This window comes from Haemaphysalis longicornis, unplaced genomic scaffold (assembly GCF_048455015.1).
Source record: "Haemaphysalis longicornis isolate Haplotype H1 unplaced genomic scaffold, Haemaphysalis longicornis Haplotype H1 scaffold_12, whole genome shotgun sequence".
NCBI classification, from domain to species: domain Eukaryota; kingdom Metazoa; phylum Arthropoda; class Arachnida; order Ixodida; family Ixodidae; genus Haemaphysalis; species Haemaphysalis longicornis.
The window spans coordinates 90739995-90761251 of record NW_027526225.1 but is presented as its reverse complement, the minus strand read 5'-3'; the positions used below and the strand labels follow the sequence as shown (position 1 = coordinate 90761251).

General features: G+C 51.5%; 1 protein-coding gene across 5 annotated transcripts in view; it reads left to right on the top strand.

Moving 5' to 3' along the window:
- Bt (projectin protein bent) overlaps positions 1-21257 on the top strand; it is a 258426-nt gene that overhangs the window by 157279 nt on the left and 79890 nt on the right. For all 5 annotated transcript variants that reach the window (XM_077693762.1, XM_077693761.1, XM_077693765.1 and 2 more), the window contains 13 exons: positions 1637-1936; positions 3547-3849; positions 4289-4570; positions 5121-5420; positions 6533-6835; positions 10824-11105; positions 12431-12730; positions 14228-14530; positions 15252-15533; positions 16453-16752; positions 17378-17680; positions 19896-20177; positions 20755-20931. In XM_077693762.1, coding sequence (XP_077549888.1) covers positions 1637-1936; positions 3547-3849; positions 4289-4570; positions 5121-5420; positions 6533-6835; positions 10824-11105; positions 12431-12730; positions 14228-14530; positions 15252-15533; positions 16453-16752; positions 17378-17680; positions 19896-20177; positions 20755-20931 — 3717 coding nt within the window. The remainder of the gene's footprint in view (positions 1-1636; positions 1937-3546; positions 3850-4288; positions 4571-5120; positions 5421-6532; positions 6836-10823; positions 11106-12430; positions 12731-14227; positions 14531-15251; positions 15534-16452; positions 16753-17377; positions 17681-19895; positions 20178-20754; positions 20932-21257) is intronic.

Sequence of the window (21257 nt, the reverse complement as noted above, 5' to 3'; positions counted from 1 at the left end):
CTTGCTAGTGGTGAAGCATTTGTCCTGTTGTGACTTGAATAACTTCCACTCTAATGTACTTGGTAGCCACAAATGGCAGCAACGGGGAAAGAATATATATTCAGGAAACCAAATGGCCCATTGCGGCAGGCACGGACAAGGGAGATTACCGTATTTACTCGTGTAATGAACCCACTCGCATAATGAACCCTCCCCCCACTTTTCTTCTTGAGAATTTACTTTTTGCCACATTAAATAAAAAATTAAGCGGAAATATGTTTTTATCTCAGCATGGTTGCTGATGCCATAGACGATGGCAGTAACTTGAAGTCACGCTACAGTACAGGCAGAAATGCTAAAAACGCATTCCAACAAAAAGAAATCTCAACAGTAGTCGGAGAATTCCATCGCTCACAATTTAAAAATTGCACGCTTGCGGTGCGCCACCTGCTAAACGCAATGCAAACCTTGCTGTGCCATAGAAACGTTGTGGCGTGCAAACAAAGCACTAAACGTACTCCGCACTTTTCTGCTCTTGCCGTTCCGTGATGTCACCGGGGATCCTCGATTTACCAGTTCTGGACGGTCCGCGGGCAGTCCGAGGACTGCCTTCAGACCGGAAGTCCCATAAGAATACATAGAAAAATCGAGCGTCGAATCGTGTCTCGGGCAGTCCGCGGACGATCCGGGACTGATAATCGAGGAGGCCCACCATTACGCTCCAAGGTTTTGTTGTTCAGCTGTGTTGCGACCTTTTTTTTGTGCTCCTGGTGCGCACCGTACGATGGGCCGGTACATGAGCTACAAAGCCAGTTTCAAACTGAAGGTGGTGGAGCATGCGTGGAAGCACATGGAAACCACGCGGCAGGGCGGCACTTCAGTGTTGACCCAGTGCGTGTACGCTACGGGTGAAAGTGAGAGGTTTTTGGGTGGTGAACAGGGATCGCCGCGTGTTTCGTGGGCTCAAGGAGGAGGGGAAGTTTCCCGGTGTCGGAAAAGATATTTTGGAGTGCCTCGACAGCACGGAAGACGGTGCGCTGTCGGCCGAGAACAAATGTGAAGCCGCAAGCGACTTCAGTGAGGAAGACAGCCCCATGACTAGCACGTTGAGAATGAAAAAGAAATTTGATTACATAAATACCTACGTGTTTTTACGAAAATGGTAAGGCTCTAACGGCGCTTCTCTTAGCAAATTTATTGTACGAAATTTCAACTTTTAAAAATCTCTCGCAATTTTTTACCGCATAATGATCCCTCTTCCCAAATTCATCCCGAATTTTCTACAAAAAAAAAGTGGGTTCATTGCGCGAGTAAACGCGGTATGTCACAGTTAAAATTAACACAGGCTGCAAAGCTTCGTAGCTGTGAAGGCGTAAGGGAGAGTAGTGGCACCTGAAGGACGACGCAGCGATAGCGGTCGCATTTCTTTTCGGGGCTGCGCAGTCAAATGCCGATTGCGGTGGCCACGCAGTTTCTACTCCCACGACAGATGCCACTAGCTTAACTTGGGCCGAGCACTTATGGTGTTATCTGGCCGCTCTAGGAAGCAACGTTTCCCCTCCTGCCTGGTTCTTATTCCGTACTGGCAGCAGTTTAGTCGATTCATCAGTCAGCAACGTGTGCTCAAGTAAACACACTCTCCGCCTATTCGTTGCAGGCAAACCGGGCAAGCCCAATGGCCCCTTGGAGGTGTCCAACGTGCACAAGGACGGCTGCTCGCTGAGCTGGAAGAAGCCGGACGACGACGGTGGCTGCCCGATCGAGTGCTACGAGGTGGAGAAGATGGACGAGGAGACCGGCCGCTGGGTGCCGGCCGGAAAGTCGACCGAGCCCAAGCTGGAAGTGAAGAACCTCGTGCCGGGCAAGAAGTACAAGTTCCGGGTGCGTGCCGTCAACAAGGAAGGCGACTCCGATGAGCTCGAGACGGAGACCAGCACGCTTGCCAAGAACCCCTTCGGTGAGTGGGCGGGCTTCCCGTCGGAGCGCTGGTCACGAAGGTGTTGCGCGTTGCTGAGACAGTGGTTGCTGGAGCAAGTCATGGTCTTTAGAGCAACTCAATTTTCAGCTACTTGTAATGGTTATTCGAGGGAGCTAGGTTTGCTCTATGCCGTAGTTTTAGCTATCAGCTATGAGTTGTCATCAATTCGCTTAATGTGCACATTGCTCCCTATGACTTGAGCTTCCTCATGCCCCAGCCTTTCTATAAGGCAGCTCCAGGTGTGGCAAATTTGTGAGTAGTTTCAATCTATAGCAGGTTATGGTAGACCGTGTTCACTGCAGGGGACGAAAGAGATGCTCGCCCCGCTGAGTTTCTCATAAACTCAAGCTCTTTCTGTCGCTAATGGACTGGATTGGTTCACCTAATTTGATTCCAAGCATTCCAAACAAAACATACAGTGTTCAACAGGTCTGCATTCTGAGATTGTGAAATTACACTAATTTTTAATTCTTGCTCACTGAAGCCTCATAGCATGCATAAGTTGAGCCCTGCTAAGTACATCTTTGTTGTGGTATATTTTGCACATGCTGAATAGTGCTTTAGCTGCACAATTTTCTTTTTTTGTTCACGTTTTAAGGACGTGCAATCTGCATTCAGCAGGAAATGAAATGCGAACAAACAAGTGCAGGACCAAAAATTAAGCAGTTTGTTCAATGTCAATTTACTTGAAATGATGAGGGGTGCGCAAGCAACCACTGACGTCCTCAGGACGTCCGTTTCAGAGTCGATGGACCTACCATGTGCGTCCGTGGGACGTCCGGATTTAGCACAGCTGTACATCCATTCGGACTTCCAAAATTGGATGTACTATTATGGATGTTCAGTAAAAATTTACAGTATGGCAAATGTTTTGTTAACGAGAAGCATATGCTTCGACAACGAATACACCGCACAACACCAACGCACTACTACCGGGCAGGCAAGTATACATGAACACAGAAAACTTGCTTCACAGGTTTTGTTAGGGCTTCTCAATTCTCAAATACCTTTCCCCAAAGATATCACGGGAGTCGGTGAGGTGCTTGAAGAAAGTTGAAAATTAGGCCTAATATTCGTAATAATCAGATCAAACTATACTAATCTGTGTGCTGATGTACAAGATATTTTTAATTGAAAAGTAGAATAACTTTCCCGTTTGTTTCTTTTATACTCAATATATTCCATTATTTGATGCTGCATGGTAACTTTGTACGTCCATGGGCAAATGTCCTTGGGATATGTGGAAATGTATGTCCTTTGTACATTCGTTGCTGGATGTCCCTAGTACATCCGCAAATGTACATTCATACATGGACGTACAGTGGCCGTCAAAACTTGACATTACACACGTTCAACTGTTTTTCGGACATTCTACGGACATCCGTGGTTGCTTGGACGGTTGCCACATTTTGTGAATGTACTCCAACAGTCCTAATTGCGTAGTCTACATGGACGGAAACCCCAAAAGTGCGCGTATTAAGGTTCATGTCTTCCACTCCACACGCTTTCATTGCTGAGTGCGCATTGCCGAGTTTTCCCGAGTGAGCCGGGTCATGAGCCCAGGGCTGCCCCCCACGTTGTCCTTGCAGACGAGCCTGGCAAACCAGGCCGTCCCGAGCCCACGGACTGGGACAGCGACCATGTTGACCTGAAGTGGTCGCCCCCGGAGAGCGACGGCGGCACCCCGATCACGGCGTACGCGGTGGAGAAGCGCAAGAAGGGCAGCCACAAGTGGCAGAAGGCCAAGGAGGTGCCCGGCACCGCCACGGAGGCCACCGTGGGAGACCTGGAGGAGGGCGAGGAGTACGAGTTCCGCGTCATCGCCATCAACAAGGAGGGCCCCAGCGAGCCCAGCGATGCCTCCCGCTCCGTGGTGGCCAAGCCCAGGAAGCGTGAGTGCTCGATTGAACACTCCCGCTCGACTTGTAACATGCGGGAGGTTGTTGCAGGCTCTGTGCCTGATTCCACTAGTGGGGATTGTGATGACAAGATGTCGTGGAAGCAAACTGAATTAATTACGGTAATAGGTATAAAGCTGAAGCTCTGTCACCTCTGTTCCAGCTTTTGGAGGTTTTGGGGAGTTCATATTACTGCTGACAATACCGAGACGTGTGCTTACAATAGATGCAATTGAGGAAAACAGTTCAACTGGCAAGAAATTGTACGCCTGCTGCAGGGAAGGTCTTTTAAGGCCTAACTTTAAGACATTTTAATGTCCGTACAAAATCTTTCTGTAAAACATTCTGTAACTCTTCTTTGCCAGTCAAAAACGTGCGGTGTGGATGCGTGAAGGGGGGCGGCTTGTCACTGTAATGGGGGGTCGGTGTGCAGTGGCGCCCAAGATCGACCGCACCAACCTGAAGGACACGACCATCAAGAGCGGCCAGGCGCTGAAGCTGGACGTGGACGTGAAGGGCGAGCCGTGCCCGACCATCGAGTGGTCCTTCAACGGCCAGCCCCTGCGGGGCACGGACAAGATCAAGCTGGACATCGAGGACTACCACACCCTGTTCATCCTGACGGGGGCCAAGCGCGCCCACACGGGAACCTACACCATCACGGCCAAGAACATGCACGGCATGGACGAGGCCTCCATTCAGCTCAAAGTGCTCAGTGAGTACATGGCCCGCTTGTTGGAATCCTCTTCACATACTACATCTAGTTGGGCCCCAGACATAGTATGGGGCCCAACTATACGTAGAATGGGAAGAGGGTAGTATTTTTTGTTGTTGAGCCCCAGATGTAGTATGGGGCCCAACAAGCACCCAGCACTGCTTGTGGATGTTCTCTGCTCATGTGCCTCTGTGTGTGGCCTGGAGATTGGGTAAGGTTGCTTTGTGCCATCCAGGCATGAGCACTCATGACAGCATGGGAGGTTGCGGCCAACAGGCTTTTATTTTTTTTATTTGGCTTTAAACCTAAGTGGCACTGGTGGCTATATAGAACAGAAATAAAAAGGGAAAACTAGCAGCTTTTGTTCTTGAGGATAGTGGTATGATGTAGCTAGGCTAATTCTTGAAAAATATTGTTTGCATCATAAACTCCTGGGTTTCAAAAGATGTACTTTCCAGGTAAGATATGCGAGGTACTTGAAGAGTTCTGTCGTCGATTAGAGACACACTGCTTGTCAGAAGTGTCCAAGTGCCGCTTGATTGCTGCGCAGGCAAGCCGTCCAAGCCCAAGGGTCCCCTGGAGGTGTCAGACGTGACGGCCGAGGGCTGTAAGCTCAAATGGGACAAGCCTGAGGACGACGGGGGTGAGCCCGTGCAGCAGTATGTGGTGGAGAAGATGGACACGGACACGGGCCGCTGGGTGCCCGTCATGACCACCAAGGAGCCCGAGGCCGAGGTCAAGGGGCTCATCCCGGGCAAGGAGTACAAGTTCCGCGTGCGTGCCGTCAACCCTGAGGGAGAGTCCGAGCCCCTCGAGACGGACCGGCCCATCCTGGCCAAGAACCCCTACGGTGAGTGGTGCGGGTGCAGGCGGGTGGGCCGGGGGCAGCCCAGAGAACGGGGAACACGGCTACATCGCTCTGTGCAAAAAACGGCCATCACTTCTTCTGTGAGCCGTGTACCAGAGAAGATAGCTGGTGGGGAAGATATAAATCTAGGATCTTCCGAATCCTTAGAAGTGAGCCGTTTGTGCAGTGAAGTGAATAATGTTGATTCAGTGTCGGAAGGTTGCGATAAGAAACATGCGAGGCGCTTTGTTGATTGTGTCGCCAATGTTGTCTACGAGTTCCCGTTATCGTGTGGGCGCTTGTACGTCGGCCAGACTGGACGTTGCCTCAACGACCGCCTTAGGGAGCACGCATGTAACGCGAGGTCGTCTACCGGGAGCACGCTAGCTGCGCACTGCGCGTCGTGTGGCTGCACGGCGCTTCTCGAAAGCTGTGAAGTCATTGGACGCTATCGTGATCGGCGGGCACGGGAAATCTTCGAAGCACACGCGATTCGCAACAGGGGCACTGCCTGTATCAGCAAGCCATCTGTGTCGTTACTCAACGTGGAGGTCCCTTACTTGCCCAGTTAGCTGCGTAATTTTGCGACGCCACTACGTGTTGCAAGAGCTTTATTGCCAGTGCTTGTCACTAATTTAACTTTTATTTATTTTCATGTTTGTTTGCCGTGTGTAGATATCCTACTGCAATAAAGTGCTCTCAGCCATTAGAAAATGTCGTGTTCCTTACTGTGTCGGGGCGTTCATGCTGTTATCCACATTCATGCAGCTTTGGTCATCATCGTATGAAAAATTCAAAATCATACTCGCCCCACAGCTAGCACCCATGCAGTGAGTATGAGTGAAACAAAAAAAGGAACCCCTTGATGAAAACCAGGCAAGCTTTGTAGGGGTCATTGTATCGTTTCAAAAAGATTGCATGCATGTAATGCTACATTTGCGGCAGGGATTTGTGAATTCTACTTTTGTAATACAGGGCCCTTGTAGGCTCGCACGCTACTGCTTTTTGGAAGCCAGAATAGCAGCTATTCTGAAGCAAGCTCAAAGCGCTGTCGCCTTTACGGCAGCCGTGTGCCTGCCGTAGAGTGGTGCACTCACCTGTGTGCTGGGGTGCAGACGAACCGGGCAAGCCCGGCAAGCCGACGGCCAAGGACTGGGACAAGCACCACGTGGACCTGAGCTGGCAGCCTCCGTCTTCCGACGGAGGGGCCCCCGTGACCAGCTACATAGTGGAGAAGAAGGACAAGTTCAGCACCAAGTGGCAGAAGGCCGCCGAGATCATCGGGGACAACTGCGAGGCGCGGGTGCCCGACCTCATCGAGGGCATGGAGTACCAGTTCCGGGTGCGCGCCGTCAACAAGGCCGGCCCCGGCGCCCCCAGCGACGCCAGCGACGTGGTCATCGCCAAACCGCGCTTCCGTGAGTGGCCCCTCTGGTGTTCTCAGGCTGGCTAGGTGCGTGGTCACTGGGATGACGCTGAGATATCAACCAAGTGCTTATGCAGTCGTGAACACGTGTGCGCAACACAGGTCGACAGAACAAGTTTATGAGAGTAAGGGCAATCGTGCGTTTACACAATGCAGTGGCGGAACCAGAGTGACCTTTTTGGAGTTGGGGGAGGGGTGGTCTGAGTTCGCACATACATATCTGTTTGTGTGCGGCCAGGATGGTTCACACACACACTTCATCATTTTATTTTTGCCCCTGGAACAACATGGTGGCTACTGTGCCACACTTGAGCACCTCATCGGCACGCAGCCATCTTTACATTACGGAAGTGTGGAAAGTGCTATTTTGTACAAAACCGTTGTGGGGTTATATGAGGGGTTCCTCGGGGACCTCAGCCAGTCCTGGCGTAAGGTCACCACGCTAGCTCCCGGCGTGTCAACCACGCGGGCTCCCATGGCTACGGCAGCCCAGCGAGGTTCGCCGATACGAGAACACAGTAGACAGTAGTGCCGAAGCACAGCCGTTTATTTGGGGAATCCCAAAGCATGCGAGCACAAGGCTCGACGGCGTTCACGAATCACGCCGTCCGGGTCGTGACCGCGAACGGGAGGTGGGCACTCACGGCGCGCGACAAACAAAGCTCCCACCTGAGACACAAGTATCCATCACCGCCGCGTTCCGCAGATCTCGTCCCGACCGGGTCTCCGCCGAGACTCTCCTCGTCTCCCGTGCGCGCACGCTCGCGCCGCCCGCGCCCGCGCGCCTATCCCCGCACACATCGGTGGCGCCATCTCTCGGGGGACGCCGACGAACCAGCGGAGCGCCGGACCGGTTCCAGCGCACAAGCGTCTCTTCCGAAGCGCGCGCTGGCTCGGGATCGCAGGTCGCGGTTCTCCACGATTCCCACACTCCTCCCCCCTAAAACTGGACGCCACTTGAGCTCGAGTGACGCCACGGTGCACCACACTCGTCACGTCTCAAGTCAGCAAAACAGCCACCGAACGCCACTCCACACCAAAGTTCGCCACACGATGCCGCCGTCGCGATGCTCGCCTCACAAACCCGCAAACACATTGCAATGGTTCCAAGTCTCTCGCGGTTGGGCAGCACAGCAGGTTGGCAGGCCCGGGGGTAGCTGCAGCCGCAGCCGACGAACGCCGGGGTCGCGCCATGATGCGACCCCCACTCCCAGCTCGAGGCGGCAACAGGAACGGCCGCGCCCACTGCGGCTGCCCGAAGGCTCGCGCCGCTCGCGTAGGCGCCAGATACCGCCGCCTCCTGGGTTCCGTGGCCGCTTCGGCCGCAGGTCCTCCCGAACGGTTGGCTGCCGCCCGGCAGGCCGGAGCAGCAACTGGAGAAGTAGCTCCACGAACCGCGCTCGGCCCCGCCGGTGGTTCAGCAGGCCATCCTCGCTGTCCGTGGCAGTGGTGACTGGCGTGGCTCCCGGTGGTATCCGTATGCTGCAGGTCTCGCTCTCACCGTCCAGTTTAAACGATTCCCGAACTTGAAGTGGGGAGCAGCGGGACTCCGCAATTTCCTGTGACTGGCCGGAAACCTTATCGACGATCTCGCCAAATAGGGTAACAAAGATGCCCGAGGGGACTCCCCCTTGCACGTTCGCTTGCTCGCGGAATCACGAGTCCGGCAACTGTGCTCCAGCCGCCACCCCCGCCTGGAGGCAGCTCGCCTGACTATTACGGGTTGTCGGCATCGAAACGCCCGTCCGAGCTATTTCGGCCTGGTGCGTTGGTCGGCAAAGCAGCGTCAGCATCAAGCAGGCGGGCTCCTGCAACTCACTCGCAGCAATACAAGCTGCCGTAGAGCCAGCGCCAACCGCAATACCAGCGGCTTACGGGCGCACATCACCGGTATAGGTCGCCTGAGAGTCCGTCTCTTACTAAGACTGGCGATCTCTCGCGACCAACGAGCCCGCTGCCAAGCCGCGCGAAGCTCTTACTGCCTAAACGCAATCTCAAGCGGAGACTTCACGGCATCGAGACGCACGCACTCCGGAAGCGCGGAGACAACGGTCCCATTGCTCCCGCTTCCCCCCGCAGCGAGAGGAGACTGATTCTTCAGCGATCCCCCTCGCTCTTTGTCAGGCGTCAAATCGGCAAACACTCCGCCTCGGACTCGAAGCGCAGTAGCGGCGGGCTCATCGTGCGGCTTGCGAACTCCCAAACACCGCACCCTCGCTCGGTAGTGTCCGCCGCGCCTGGGGGAAACTTCAACCGGCGCCGCCGGCGCGACTGCGCGGGGACGGCGCTACGAGGAAGGCGACCCGCCGCCATGTTGGAACAAGGCCTACGCACCTCCCGTCTCGCAAGCGGGCCGCGACTGCGGTGCTCGGAGGTATCCTACTGACTCACCGCCTGGTGCGTGTAGGAAGGTTTACGCATTTGCCGTCACGGCTGTATCGGGCATCATAACTGTCTGCCTGCAACCGACTGGCGCGAGGCGTTTCGTCCGAAGTCTTCCGGACAAAGGGTAGCGGGCTACGACTGCAGCAACGCATTTCTCGGAGAGCTAGCAACCTCGAATTCGTCCGAATACGAGACCCACGTTCGGGCGCCATGTGGGGTTATATGAGGGGTTCCTCGGGGACCTCAGCCAGTCCTGGCGTAAGGTCACCACGCTAGCTCCCGGCGTGTCAACCACGCGGGCTCCCATGGCTACGGCAGCCCAGCGAGGTTCGCCGATACGAGAACACAGTAGACAGTAGTGCCGAAGCACAGCCGTTTATTTGGGGAATCCCAAAGCATGCGAGCACAAGGCTCGACGGCGTTCACGAATCACGCCGTCCGGGTCGTGACCGCGAACGGGAGGTGGGCACTCACGGCGCGCGACAAACAAAGCTCCCACCTGAGACACAAGTATCCATCACCGCCGCGTTCCGCAGATCTCGTCCCGACCGGGTCTCCGCCGAGACTCTCCTCGTCTCCCGTGCGCGCACGCTCGCGCCGCCCGCGCCCGCGCGCCTATCCCCGCACACATCGGTGGCGCCATCTCTCGGGGGACGCCGACGAACCAGCGGAGCGCCGGACCGGTTCCAGCGCACAAGCGTCTCTCCCGAAGCGCGCGCTGGCTCGGGATCGCAGGTCGCGGTTCTCCACGATTCCCACACCGTGATGCCTTCAAGGGCTGTAACAGCAAGAAGGCGTGTATGTGTGGGGCACATCTGCAATGCACATTCCAAAGTGTGCATTGCTGAAAGAAAGTGACCGTATTACAAAAAGGGTAAATATTTCAAACTTGTCCATAAAATTTCTTTAGGCCTGTCACCTGCAAGGGTAAGTTAGTGCTTACTTGGTGCTGGCATGCTTGGAAAAGCCGTTTCGCGAGCAATGCAAGCCCGCGTAGCTGTCTTCTGCTCCTTATTAAGTGCCAAGCACTTCAGGGCCGCGCCTTGTCGTCGTAGCTCGCTCGCTGGACCCAAGTAGAGCCACAAAGCGTTCCATCGTCGCAGCGTAACCCAGAGGCTTCGAAAGCCAAGCGGTTTACATAGTCATACGCGTTCGAAACTCGTGAACCGCTGGCGCTTGTCATACTTTTCCCCGTTGTTTAGCGCAAAGAAAACTGTAGGTAGGTACCTTTGAGGCAAAATATATGTAATTACCTGGCAGCCCCCGCATTCATTTAGTTAGGAACGCTGGTTAGGTTGGTTTTTACGATAGTAAGTGAAAAAGAGTGGCAGTGCAACGCAGGCATGTGTGGGAGGAAAAGCAAGCACAAAAAGAACAGAACTCCCGCTGGCGCAGTTTCAGGCCGGAGGTGCGTGAGCACTGCAGAGGCGGGAAATTTGAACTGCATTGGGTGGTAGCAGCGAGCGGATAACAGTGCCTCTGCCTATTATGGCGAATCACTGCTCTGCACTTCCGACCGCTTTCACAATGAGTGGAACGGCTTTAATTTTTTTGTGTTACCCCTGACCGCTCGCATTGTCTTCCCATCCCTGCAGTGGCTCCCAAGATTGACCGCTCCACCCTGAAGGATATCACCATCCATGCCGGCCAGGGCGTCAAGTACGACGTCAAGGTGATCGGCGAGCCTCCTCCAAAGACGTCTTGGTTCCACGAAAAGGACGAGCTCAAGGATGGTGGCCCGTACACCATCGACAAGGAGCCCTACCGCACCAAGCTCACCCTCCACAGCGCCGAGCGCAAGGACACCGGCGAGTACCGCATTGTGGCCGAGAACAGCTCCGGGAAGGACGAGGCCACCGTCAAGGTCACTGTCCTCGGTGAGACGGATTTCTTTTGTTTTGAGCTGAAACCTGGAGATCCCTTAGTAACAGGTGGCACGAAGTACAAAAAAGAGTGCGAGCTCTGGTGGCCCTGTGGTAACCAGCCAAAACATCGTAAAAAGCAAAAGCTTCAGAATTTTGAGGGATGCCTTGCGGTCATCCTATCTGACAGCCATTTTATCAGGCCCTGGCTGACCGTCCCTTGTCAGTATGTCCTGCCCTGTGGACACGTTTCTTCTGCAAACATCAGCTGGGCCGTGCACAGACTTTTCTGTGATTATCCATGCCGTACATTATGAACGTGTGCATAATCCTGGCATTGCTTGCTTTAGGAGTGTAAGCTACAAAGTGAAAGCGCAGCTCCATTTGGGAGGTGGCGTTCAGTTGGATACTCGGCAATGTTCAGTAAATGCCTTCACGTTCGGAACACCTAAGAAGTGCTTAGGTGGCAGGTGTGGCTTAAAATCATGTTTAACATCCTGAACATCAAATAGCTGGCAAGAGGGCACACTGGTCTTAGAAACTTTTTTTTTGCTTTCCAACCAGCTTTGATAAAACTCCATGGACTTGTTCAGGTTTTTTTAGCTGATTTCAAATATATACAATTAGTTTTTGATGTGAGGTAATTGGTTTTCGAGTTCATTAAAAATCTTCCCTGGTTTTTCTTGAGAACAATATGGAAAAAATCTATTCAACAAAAAATTACCAGCAAGGCATGAATAGATACCAGAAGTTGTGGAGAATGAAATAATGAAGCAGTTTTTTTGTTTTGTTTTGCAATCACATACAAGTTTATATCGATTCTATCTTTTAGGTTGGAAGTACTTCTGCTAAACAATTAGAAATAACGCTAATTAAACAACTACTGAAACACAAAATGCAAAATCTGTTTCAGCTTCACAGCATAAAAGAAATGATCTTTCATGCTGGGATGTACCTCTCGAGAATTTACTGCCACTCCAGTACCACTTGTGGTGAAGACGTGGGGAATTATGAACTTTTTAAAATGTTTTTGTTGAAATTGGGCCTTTATGGTTTTTTTTTTAAGTACCTGGTATTGTTCCAAGTACGAAATTTTCGGAGGAAAATCTGTGCAAATCAAGAGAAAAGTGATACCTAAAAGAATGCTTTTGGGGGCAAATTTCGGATTCCAAACAATGTGCCCCCTGTAAAACGTACCCAATTAAATGGCCTTCGTTGCAACTCGACGTACCCTCGCACATTTATGTTGCCTCCATTGTAACCTGGCTTGTATAAGTGAGGCTCACCTTGGTTCATAACAAGGGTTGTGCCTTCTCCCCCCTTCCGTACCCCTTTTGCAGACAAGCCCACGCCGCCAAAGGGTCCCCTGGAAGTGACAGACGTGCACGCCGAAGGCTGCAAGCTCAAGTGGCAGCCACCCGAGGACGACGGGGGCCAGCCCCTGGACGGCTACGTGGTGGAGAAGATGGACACGGAGACTGGCCGCTGGGTGCCCATCGGCCATCCGACCAAGCCCGAGATGGAGGTGGGCAACCTGGAGCCCGGCAAGGAGTACAAGTTCCGCGTCCGGGCTGTCAACCCCGACGGGGAGTCTGAACCCCTCGAGACTGAGAAGGCCACCCTGGCCAAGAACCCCTACGGTGAGAGCGGTTGGGAGGCTTCTTATTGCACCATTGCGCGGCCACTCGAGGCTAGGATTGCGCTGCAGCAGACTCGCAGGCTTGCCTCACTTGTAAGAAAACGGGGGGAATGTCTTTTTACAGCTCAGGTTTAATGTGACGTCAATAACACGATGATGAAGGGATGAAATACAGAACTTCGGGGGTAAATTGTGAGCTCGAGTAGCGCAGGACAGGAGTGGCTGGAGGTCAGTGGGAGAGGCCTCCGTCCTGCAATGGACCTGAGCAGGCTGATGATGATGAAAAATTAACGGTTTCTTTTTGACCATCAAGGAGATGTTAAGTGTGAACGCAAATTGTGCCCTAAATTTTATCATCATCATCATCATTTATTTACCCTTAAAGGCCCTATCTTGGGCGTTACATAAGGGCTTTGCTTAGGTAACAGTCACCATCTGCCTGGTGAACATCAGAGTGAAGTTACTATGGCGTCTCTGTCTAGGGTACTTTGAAAGGGATGTACTGTGGTACAGTAAATACATTTCAGACTGGAGGTATGGCCCAGAGTTTCGGCAAAAAGTGCATTCTACATTGCAGCAGAAAGGACTTACTTGTACAGAGCTACCCGAGGGCATATTTTCCTATTTTTTTAGGTCTTAATTTAACCGTTTCTGGCTGCGAAACCTGATGGATGACTACTTTATTTGACTTAGAGCAAGACACTAATGTAACAAGCAAAAAGTTCACTTCAAATAGGTCTCAAGGCCAGTGGGAAAAAAACTTTGTGATACTCTCTCTTTTTTTTTTCGCACTAGGCAAAGTCAGGTTCTTCCATTTATCCTGAGCTTTTTTAAACTGCTGCATAAGTTATCAGTTAGGGTACCTTGATTGGAACTAAAGCATCAAATGGGCAAGTAAAGGCGTCCTGCGTTCCCCTATGTAATAACTCTGTTGAGACCCTTTTGTTTTGTTTTTTTATGCTGAAACCTTGAGGTTACTTAGTAAAAGGTGGTAACAGTACAAGAAAGAGTGTCCGTATTTACTGAGTTGTAACGTGACCACGATTGTGACGCGAGGGGGGCCTTTTCACTGCATCCAGAATAAAATGTATTTCGGTATTTGATTGTAACGCGAGGGTCGACTTCAGGTAGCCAAAATTAGGAAAAAAACTTGCGTTACAATCGAGTAAATACAGTAAGCTGTGGTGGCCCTGTGTCAACAAAGCAAAACGTCATGTAAGCAAAATACAGTAAAACCTCGTTACAAGAGACGCTGTTACAAGAGACACTTGGTTATAAGAGACATTTGAATGAAGATGGTTTGGTTGATTTTCCTACGTTCGCCATGTTTAGCAACGTTGTGTACAAGAGACCTTGGTTACCAGAGACATGTTTTTTAGGTCCCTTGAGTGTCTCTTGCAAGGAGGTTTTACTATTTAGAATCTTAAATGCTAGATGTTAGAATCTTAGATGTTAGATGCTCGACTCGCCCAATAATACTTTCTTGCACGCATTGCAGACGCCCCCGGCAAGCCCACGGGTGCCGAGGTGACAGACTGGGACAAGGACCACATGGACCTGAAGTGGCAGCCGCCCATCAGGGACGGTGGGGCCCCCATTGAGAAGTACATTGTGGAGAAGAAGGAGAAAGACAGCCCCGTGTGGACCAAGGCCGCCGTGGTGGACGGCAAGTCGTGCGAGGCCCGCGTTCCGGACCTCATTCCCGGGGAGACGTACGAGTTCCGGGTGCGAGCCGTCAACGCGGCAGGCCCTGGAGAGCCGTCGGAGGCCACCAAGCCCATGGTGGCCAAGCCCAGGAAGCGTGCGTACCCGAATTTCTCTCTTCCAGACAGCACACGCCTGCCACCACCCTGATTTTTCATCGTACGGAATGCCTGAATCTGAGCGAAAATCATGTGCGCTTGCCAAAGTGCATGACGGGGCGTTGTCATTGTCACAGCCATGACCCGTGCCCACATAACACTCCTCATAAGAGGCAGGGCCACTCTCCTATGGAAAAGAGTGCGGTACAGTCAGTTTGATGCAACCATTCCCCCTTGAAGGATAGGATCATACATTGATTGATTGATTGTGGGGTTTAATGCACCAATGCTACACAGGTGATGAGGCTTGCCATAGTGGAGGGCTCCGGATTAATTTTGACCACCCGGGGATCTTTACCGCGAGCCCAAATCTCGAACGCACAGGCGTTTTTGCCTTTCGCCTCCATCATAAAAACGTCTGTCGCAGCCGGGAATCGAACCAGCGTCCTTGGGCTCAGCAGTAGTGTCGTACAGCAGTAGAGTGAGGAGTGGAATCACGGTTCCTGTCGTCCAGAGGGACAGATGCATCTGCTACTCACAGTAGTGAATTGTAGAAAATTAATTTTCATTTCCAGTTTTTAAACGCATTGAAAACTTAGGCCTCTCTCAATTTTTGGTGTCACAATTTTGACGCTAACGCCCAGTGTTAGAGCACTCTACTCCATCCACCGAGAACATTGCTACAGCAGTGGCGGCGCCTTTTTTTCTCTTCCCACACAGTGGCCCCCAAGATTGACCGGCGCAGCCTGAAGCCCATCACGGTCAAGGTGGGCCAGGACTTTGAGTTCGACGTCAAGGTCCAGGGCGAGCCGGCCCCCAGCATCAGCTGGATGCTCGGCTCCAAGCCCGTGGCCGAGCGCCCCACGCTGAGCATCAAGAACGTCCCCTACAACACCAAGCTCGTCTGCGACCGGGCTGAGAGGAAGGACAATGGCGTCTACAAGATCATCGCCTCCAACCCGTACGGAACGGATGAGGCCGAAGTGGAGGTCCACGTCATCTGTGAGTCCTTCCCGGCGTTGCAAGCAGTGCTTGACTACACATTGACATTACTTAAGTAATATTGTTGCCTAGGGAATGTTTTAGAGTTCAGAAAGCACTTGAACGTGGAATGAGAGGGTGACTCAATTTATAGCCTCTTTATTATTTACTGGGGTGCACTTGTCAAGTACACATTATTGGCGTTGGGTCATAACACACAAATTTAAATTTTTACTGGGGTGCAATTGTCAAGTATACATTGTTGGCATTGAATCATAATACACAAATTTAAATTAAATATCACATTCTTTTTCTGCATTCTTGTGCGAGACAGACAAATTCACACAAGCAAGCGTGCATAGGGCCTTGCTAGTCGATGACTTGAAAAAAAAAAAAAAAGAAAACAAGCAAATGATGAAGCTGATGATGCAGAAGTATACTCAGTAAATGGGGCACAAAGTAACGGCATTGTATAGTTGTTATTGAAATTAATTAGCTTTAGTTTTTTTTGTGTGTTTGCTGTTAACACCCGCACCACTAATGCCGGAAGTTTAGCATCTGCTTCTTGTTATGTAGTGTTGTGGTTCGGGCAGCAGTTTTTCTCATTAGGAAAGCACTGATTGCACCATTTATCTCCTCCTCCTTGCGAATAGCACATACCGAATAAGTCAGAATATAGGTCGAGCAGGAATATAGGTTGATCCCTTTACCTTGTGGCCGAGAAATGAGAAAAAAGTAAGCCAATGACCGGTATATACGTCGAAAGGTGACTTTTCAACAAACTTTTTAGTGAAAAATCTCGACCTATATTCCGACCTATACGGTAGTATGCTGGCAAACAATGTTGAGGCATGATGCAGCATTAAAATTGCTCAACCTGGGGACTCCCATCGCTTCTTCTTGTGACATTGTGGAACGACCTCCCCTGGCGTGCATGCAGCCAAGCCCTCGAAGCCCGAGGGCCCCTTGGAGGTGTCGGATGTGACCAAGAACGGCTGCAAGCTGGCCTGGAACAAGCCCAAGGACGACGGAGGCGAGCCCATCACCAAGTACGTGGTGGAGAAGCAGGATCCCGACACGGGTGCCTGGGTGCCCGTGGGCTCGAGCCACATCCCCGAATTCCAAGTCACGGGGCTCACCCCGGGCAAGGACTACAAGTTCCGGGTCAAGGCCGTCAACAAGGAGGGCGAATCGGAGCCCCTGGAGACCGACATCCCCATCACGGCCAAGGATCCCTACGGTAAGGCCGGCCGTGTGGGTAACTTGGGCCCTCTACCCTTCATCCTGCGGAATGTGCGTAGACTGCTCCCGTGTGAAGTTCTGGTCAGCCATTAAAAAAGACACACTGCTGCCGTTGTGAGGATTGAGGTTACCTCACATCAGCTGTATACCTGTTAGTCCTACGCTTAAAAATGTTGTCATCAATTTCATTGTAATGGTACTGTATATCGTGGCCCAAAAATTTGAAGGCCGTGGAAACCATAGAATAATCAGTAAAAAGAAATGTCTCAAGTGTGGTTAGTGAAAACAATGCAGTGGTATACTAGTGATGCATGGCCAGATGACTATTGTCTCGAGCTAAAGGTTGGGTCGTTTGGCGTGTACTATGATAGGGCACAATTGTGAAGGGTACTATTGGTAGGGCACAATTGTGAGGCTTCAGCTACTTCTTTACTGGTGAGGGTACACCCACCGCAAAACACATGCAGACCGCCAGGGAAAAGTCATGTCAAAGGACTAGTACTCCCTCTTGACGAAGTGGTAGTGGGAAGTGAGAAAGTTGGCATTTTCTTCCGAGTAGTACCCAGGCTGGTTCAAGACCCCGTTTGCTACGCTTACCCGCTGTCCCCTCCCTGCCCGTGCAGACGCCCCGTCAGCCCCCGGCCAGCCCGAGGCGACGGACTGGAACAAGGACCACGTGGACCTGAAGTGGACGGCGCCCGAGAAGGACGGCGGGGCACCCATCTCGCACTACGTGATCGAGAAGAAGGAGAAGGGCAGCCCCCGCTGGGAGAAGGCGGCCGAGGTGCCCGGCGACCAGTGCAAGGGAACCGCCCCTTTCCTGGACGAGGGAAAGGAGTACGAGTTCCGCGTCATCGCCGTCAACAAGGCCGGCCCCGGGGAGCCCAGCGAGGCCTCGCGGCCGGTCGTGGCTAAGCCCCGATTCTGTGAGGAGCCCCCACCCCACTCTCTTCGTTGCGGTCACTGGGGATGGTGCCGTGCAATTGTCTGTCTACAGGGTGTATGTAACTCTAAAGCAGAAAGAATTATCCCGGGATTACTTTCTTGTAAGGAAGCAGCTACGAACAAATTACCAGGTTGCATTCTGTTTTTTCTTGAGGAGGTCAAGAAACAGAAATACCCCTATAGATGGTATTCACTGAAAAGTTTAGCTGTCGATTTCTTCGTTTGGCAACACTGGAAACGGCCACAGACAAGGTGCAGCTTGTGCCACTGCGCCCGCATGCCGAAGGAAAAAAAAAACACCCGAGTGCATCGTCTGCTCTGTTTCAACCTGATTCTCAACAGTGGTGTCAGCAGAGATGTTATTAATCACACTCACATTGTAGTGGAGGCATTACTTTGCATTCGGTGAGGTAGAGTTTGGAACGTCCGACACACGTCATGTGCTTAGCACGGACAAGTACTGCCATCCTGCAGAGCCCGACGTAACCAGTGACGGCACACTCAGTGGTTGCCTGCATGTGTGCTTCGCCAGTGAATACAACCTATACAACAGTTAGTGCACCAGGTTAATTTGGGGACATCTGCAGACCAGGTGCATCTCAGCCCAGGAATAGCTTGGTTTTGTTTAGCCATAAATTTCAGTTTTCTTTTGATATTAGTGGCGCAGTTGCGTGTGAGAACCTTTTAATATTAGTGGCGCAGTTGCGTGTGAGAACCAACAGTGCTGCATCATCAGTAACGTGATGATGGCACCGGCAGTTAGTGTTCTGGGCAGTTAGCAGCCAGAAAGTAGCATGTACAGTTAAATGTCGTTATAATGAAATTGAAAAGGCGCCGCAATTTGCTCGCTAGAACAAATATTTCGTCACAGTCGTAGCGGGCATTTACTGCAAATATTGCGCGCTGTACTGACCTAAAACAAACAGCGGGCGAAATGGGGTCTTGCCACATGGCGGTAATAACAAAATAACCGCAATCCGGAGATAAAAAAGAAAAGTCACGCACATACTTTATTGCAGTTCAAAATACGTAACTCTTACTTCAAACAAACTTTGCTGCAAAGAAGTCTGTAATTGGCCACTGATGTATCTTTCTGATTCAAACAATGGCTCACTCAGCTTCGTGCCTAATGTGATGGCTTTTATCATAGCCACTTTGAGGTCTAGCGTTATAGTCTTTCACTTTCACTTCCCGTGCGGAGCGTAAAAGATTAAAAAAAGATGTGCACCTAACTTCAGCATTGCGGCTCTCGCTGTGAATGTCGGCGTGTGACAACAATCGCAGGCAAGTTCGCCACAGCCGTGTGTGCCGCATGCAGCGAGAGGAAGGTGGGAACAGCTTCACGGGCGCAGTGTACACATAACGTGCCGTCCAGCTTTGCGCACGTTGCTGGAAAATGCATGGCGGGAATTTTGAACTGCTAAATACAGTTGTTGCCTTGTTTGTGCAACATCTCAGATCTGCGTTGCGCTCTGCAACAAAATTGGCTCGAAATTATATTTCCTAACGAAATTTGTCCGTTATATCCCATAGCGAGCAAAGTTTACTTTGTTAAAAGGAGGCTTGAAATACATTGATTTCTATGGGGACTTCCAAGGAGAATTGCAATTTGCTTGTAATATCCATTATTTTGTTGTAGCCCATCTGATTATAACAAGGTTTAACTGTGTTGCAGCGGAGTGCCTATGGGCAGTACTGTCTGTGTTACTGACAAAGTGGGAATTTGTGTGGGAGCAACAGTGTCCATACCCACATCTCTGGCCATCTAGCTTGCTTGGTAGAAGTCTGAGTGCACTGCATAGCAATGTTTCTGTGCTGTTGCAGTGCCTTGAGACTTCAGGGCACTTTCGGTCATACCAGCGTCACCAAGCAGATGTTCTCCCATATAAATGTCTAACTTGCAAACTAACAACACATCAGAAGCTTTGGCAAAGGTGTTTTTTTTCTAAAGCCTAACGTGTGAGCTCATATCCTGAGCATTTGTCATTTATTGCACTGAATACATCTCACAATCCCCACTTACGAAATATTTTTTTTTAGGCAGTGCAATGATTGCTGCCTCTATCTCTCCCTCTTTTTTTTTTTTTTTTTTTTTGTTGTTGTTGTTTTGGAACTTTTAAGGTGCCCATTCACAGCAAAAGCCCACTTCACCTGTTGGGTTTGGTTTCTAAACTTGAGCCCCCGAACCACTTTCAGTGGCACCACGCATCGACCGCAAGAACTTCAACGACCTGACCATCAAGGCTGGGCAGCCCATCAAGTTTGACGTCAACGTCCAGGGCGAGCCCCCGCCGACCATCGTGTGGTCCCTCGACGACGAGACCATCAAGTCGACCCCTCACCGCAACATCGACACGGAGGACTACAACACCAAGTTGGCCGTGCGACGGGCTCAACGTGGCGACTCTGGGAAGTACACCATCACCGCCACCAACAGCTCCGGCAAGGACGCCGCTACAGTCACCGTCAATGTCCTCGGTAAGCGTTGCTCGTGCTCTGTCTTAGCCTTTCAGTAGGACACGTTCAGCCCTGCGTCCACAAAGAAAATTGTCTTGACCCGGCATTCCCATTTCTAGTCACACCTCCCGACAGTGCAGACCAGTGGCAGATCCAAAGTGGAGTAAATGCTGAAATTTAGTCAGTTTTGAGCGGGAGTTTTAAATGTTTGCTATATCAACTTGTGAGCTGTTTGCTGGCTGGGGAAATATATTTATTTACTTATTAGGAACATACTGCTAGCGTCTTAGAAGAGGCTGTGCAGGGATTGGGTGAAGCATTCAAAACAATGACATGGCACTCTTTGCGTTTACAATAATGTAGTTGTAAAAGGCAAAGGCAGCCAACAGAAGTAAAAGAATAAAATTAAAGCAATGATGTAGGAAATTTGCGACCATACCTGATTCAATATTATATAATCTAGCATTTTGTGAACCAAAATTCGTCAGGCAGCCACGTAACGGTGCGTACAAGGAGGCCATCATGAGGAGCCCCAAGCAAGTGCGCCTAATACATACAACTCGGAAGTCAAAAGTGCTGCTTGCCGCTTCCCGTGCAGACGTGCCAGGCAACCCGGAGGGCCCCCTGGAAGTGTCCGATGTCCACAAGGAGGGCTGCAAGCTCAAGTGGAAGAGGCCCAAGGACACCGGGGGCATGCCCCTCGACGGGTACCTGGTGGAGAAGATGGACCCGGAATCGGGTGTCTGGGTCCCCGTCGGCAAGACCAAGGAACCCGGTATGCAGCCAGGCTTTTTCCTGCTTGTTTGTCTTTTAGTGCGCCGCCCTTTGGTGCTGTAACCAAGCAAGCGAAGACAGAAAGAAAACGATAGGGCAGTATGTTGAGCCCGCGTGAAATGCTCGTTGGGGGTGTCGGCTGGCAAAAGTGTGAGGGGGAGGCAGTGAGACGTGCTGGGCGGTGGCGGTGCACTTCGAGGTGACGCCATAGCAGCGCGTGCGATCGTGCGCTCGACGATGATGTGCATTCACTTCCCAAGACGCAGTTTGCGCTGCCGACGCACAGGATTGCTATCACCGCTGTCGACAGATTCCACGAGTGAGTGC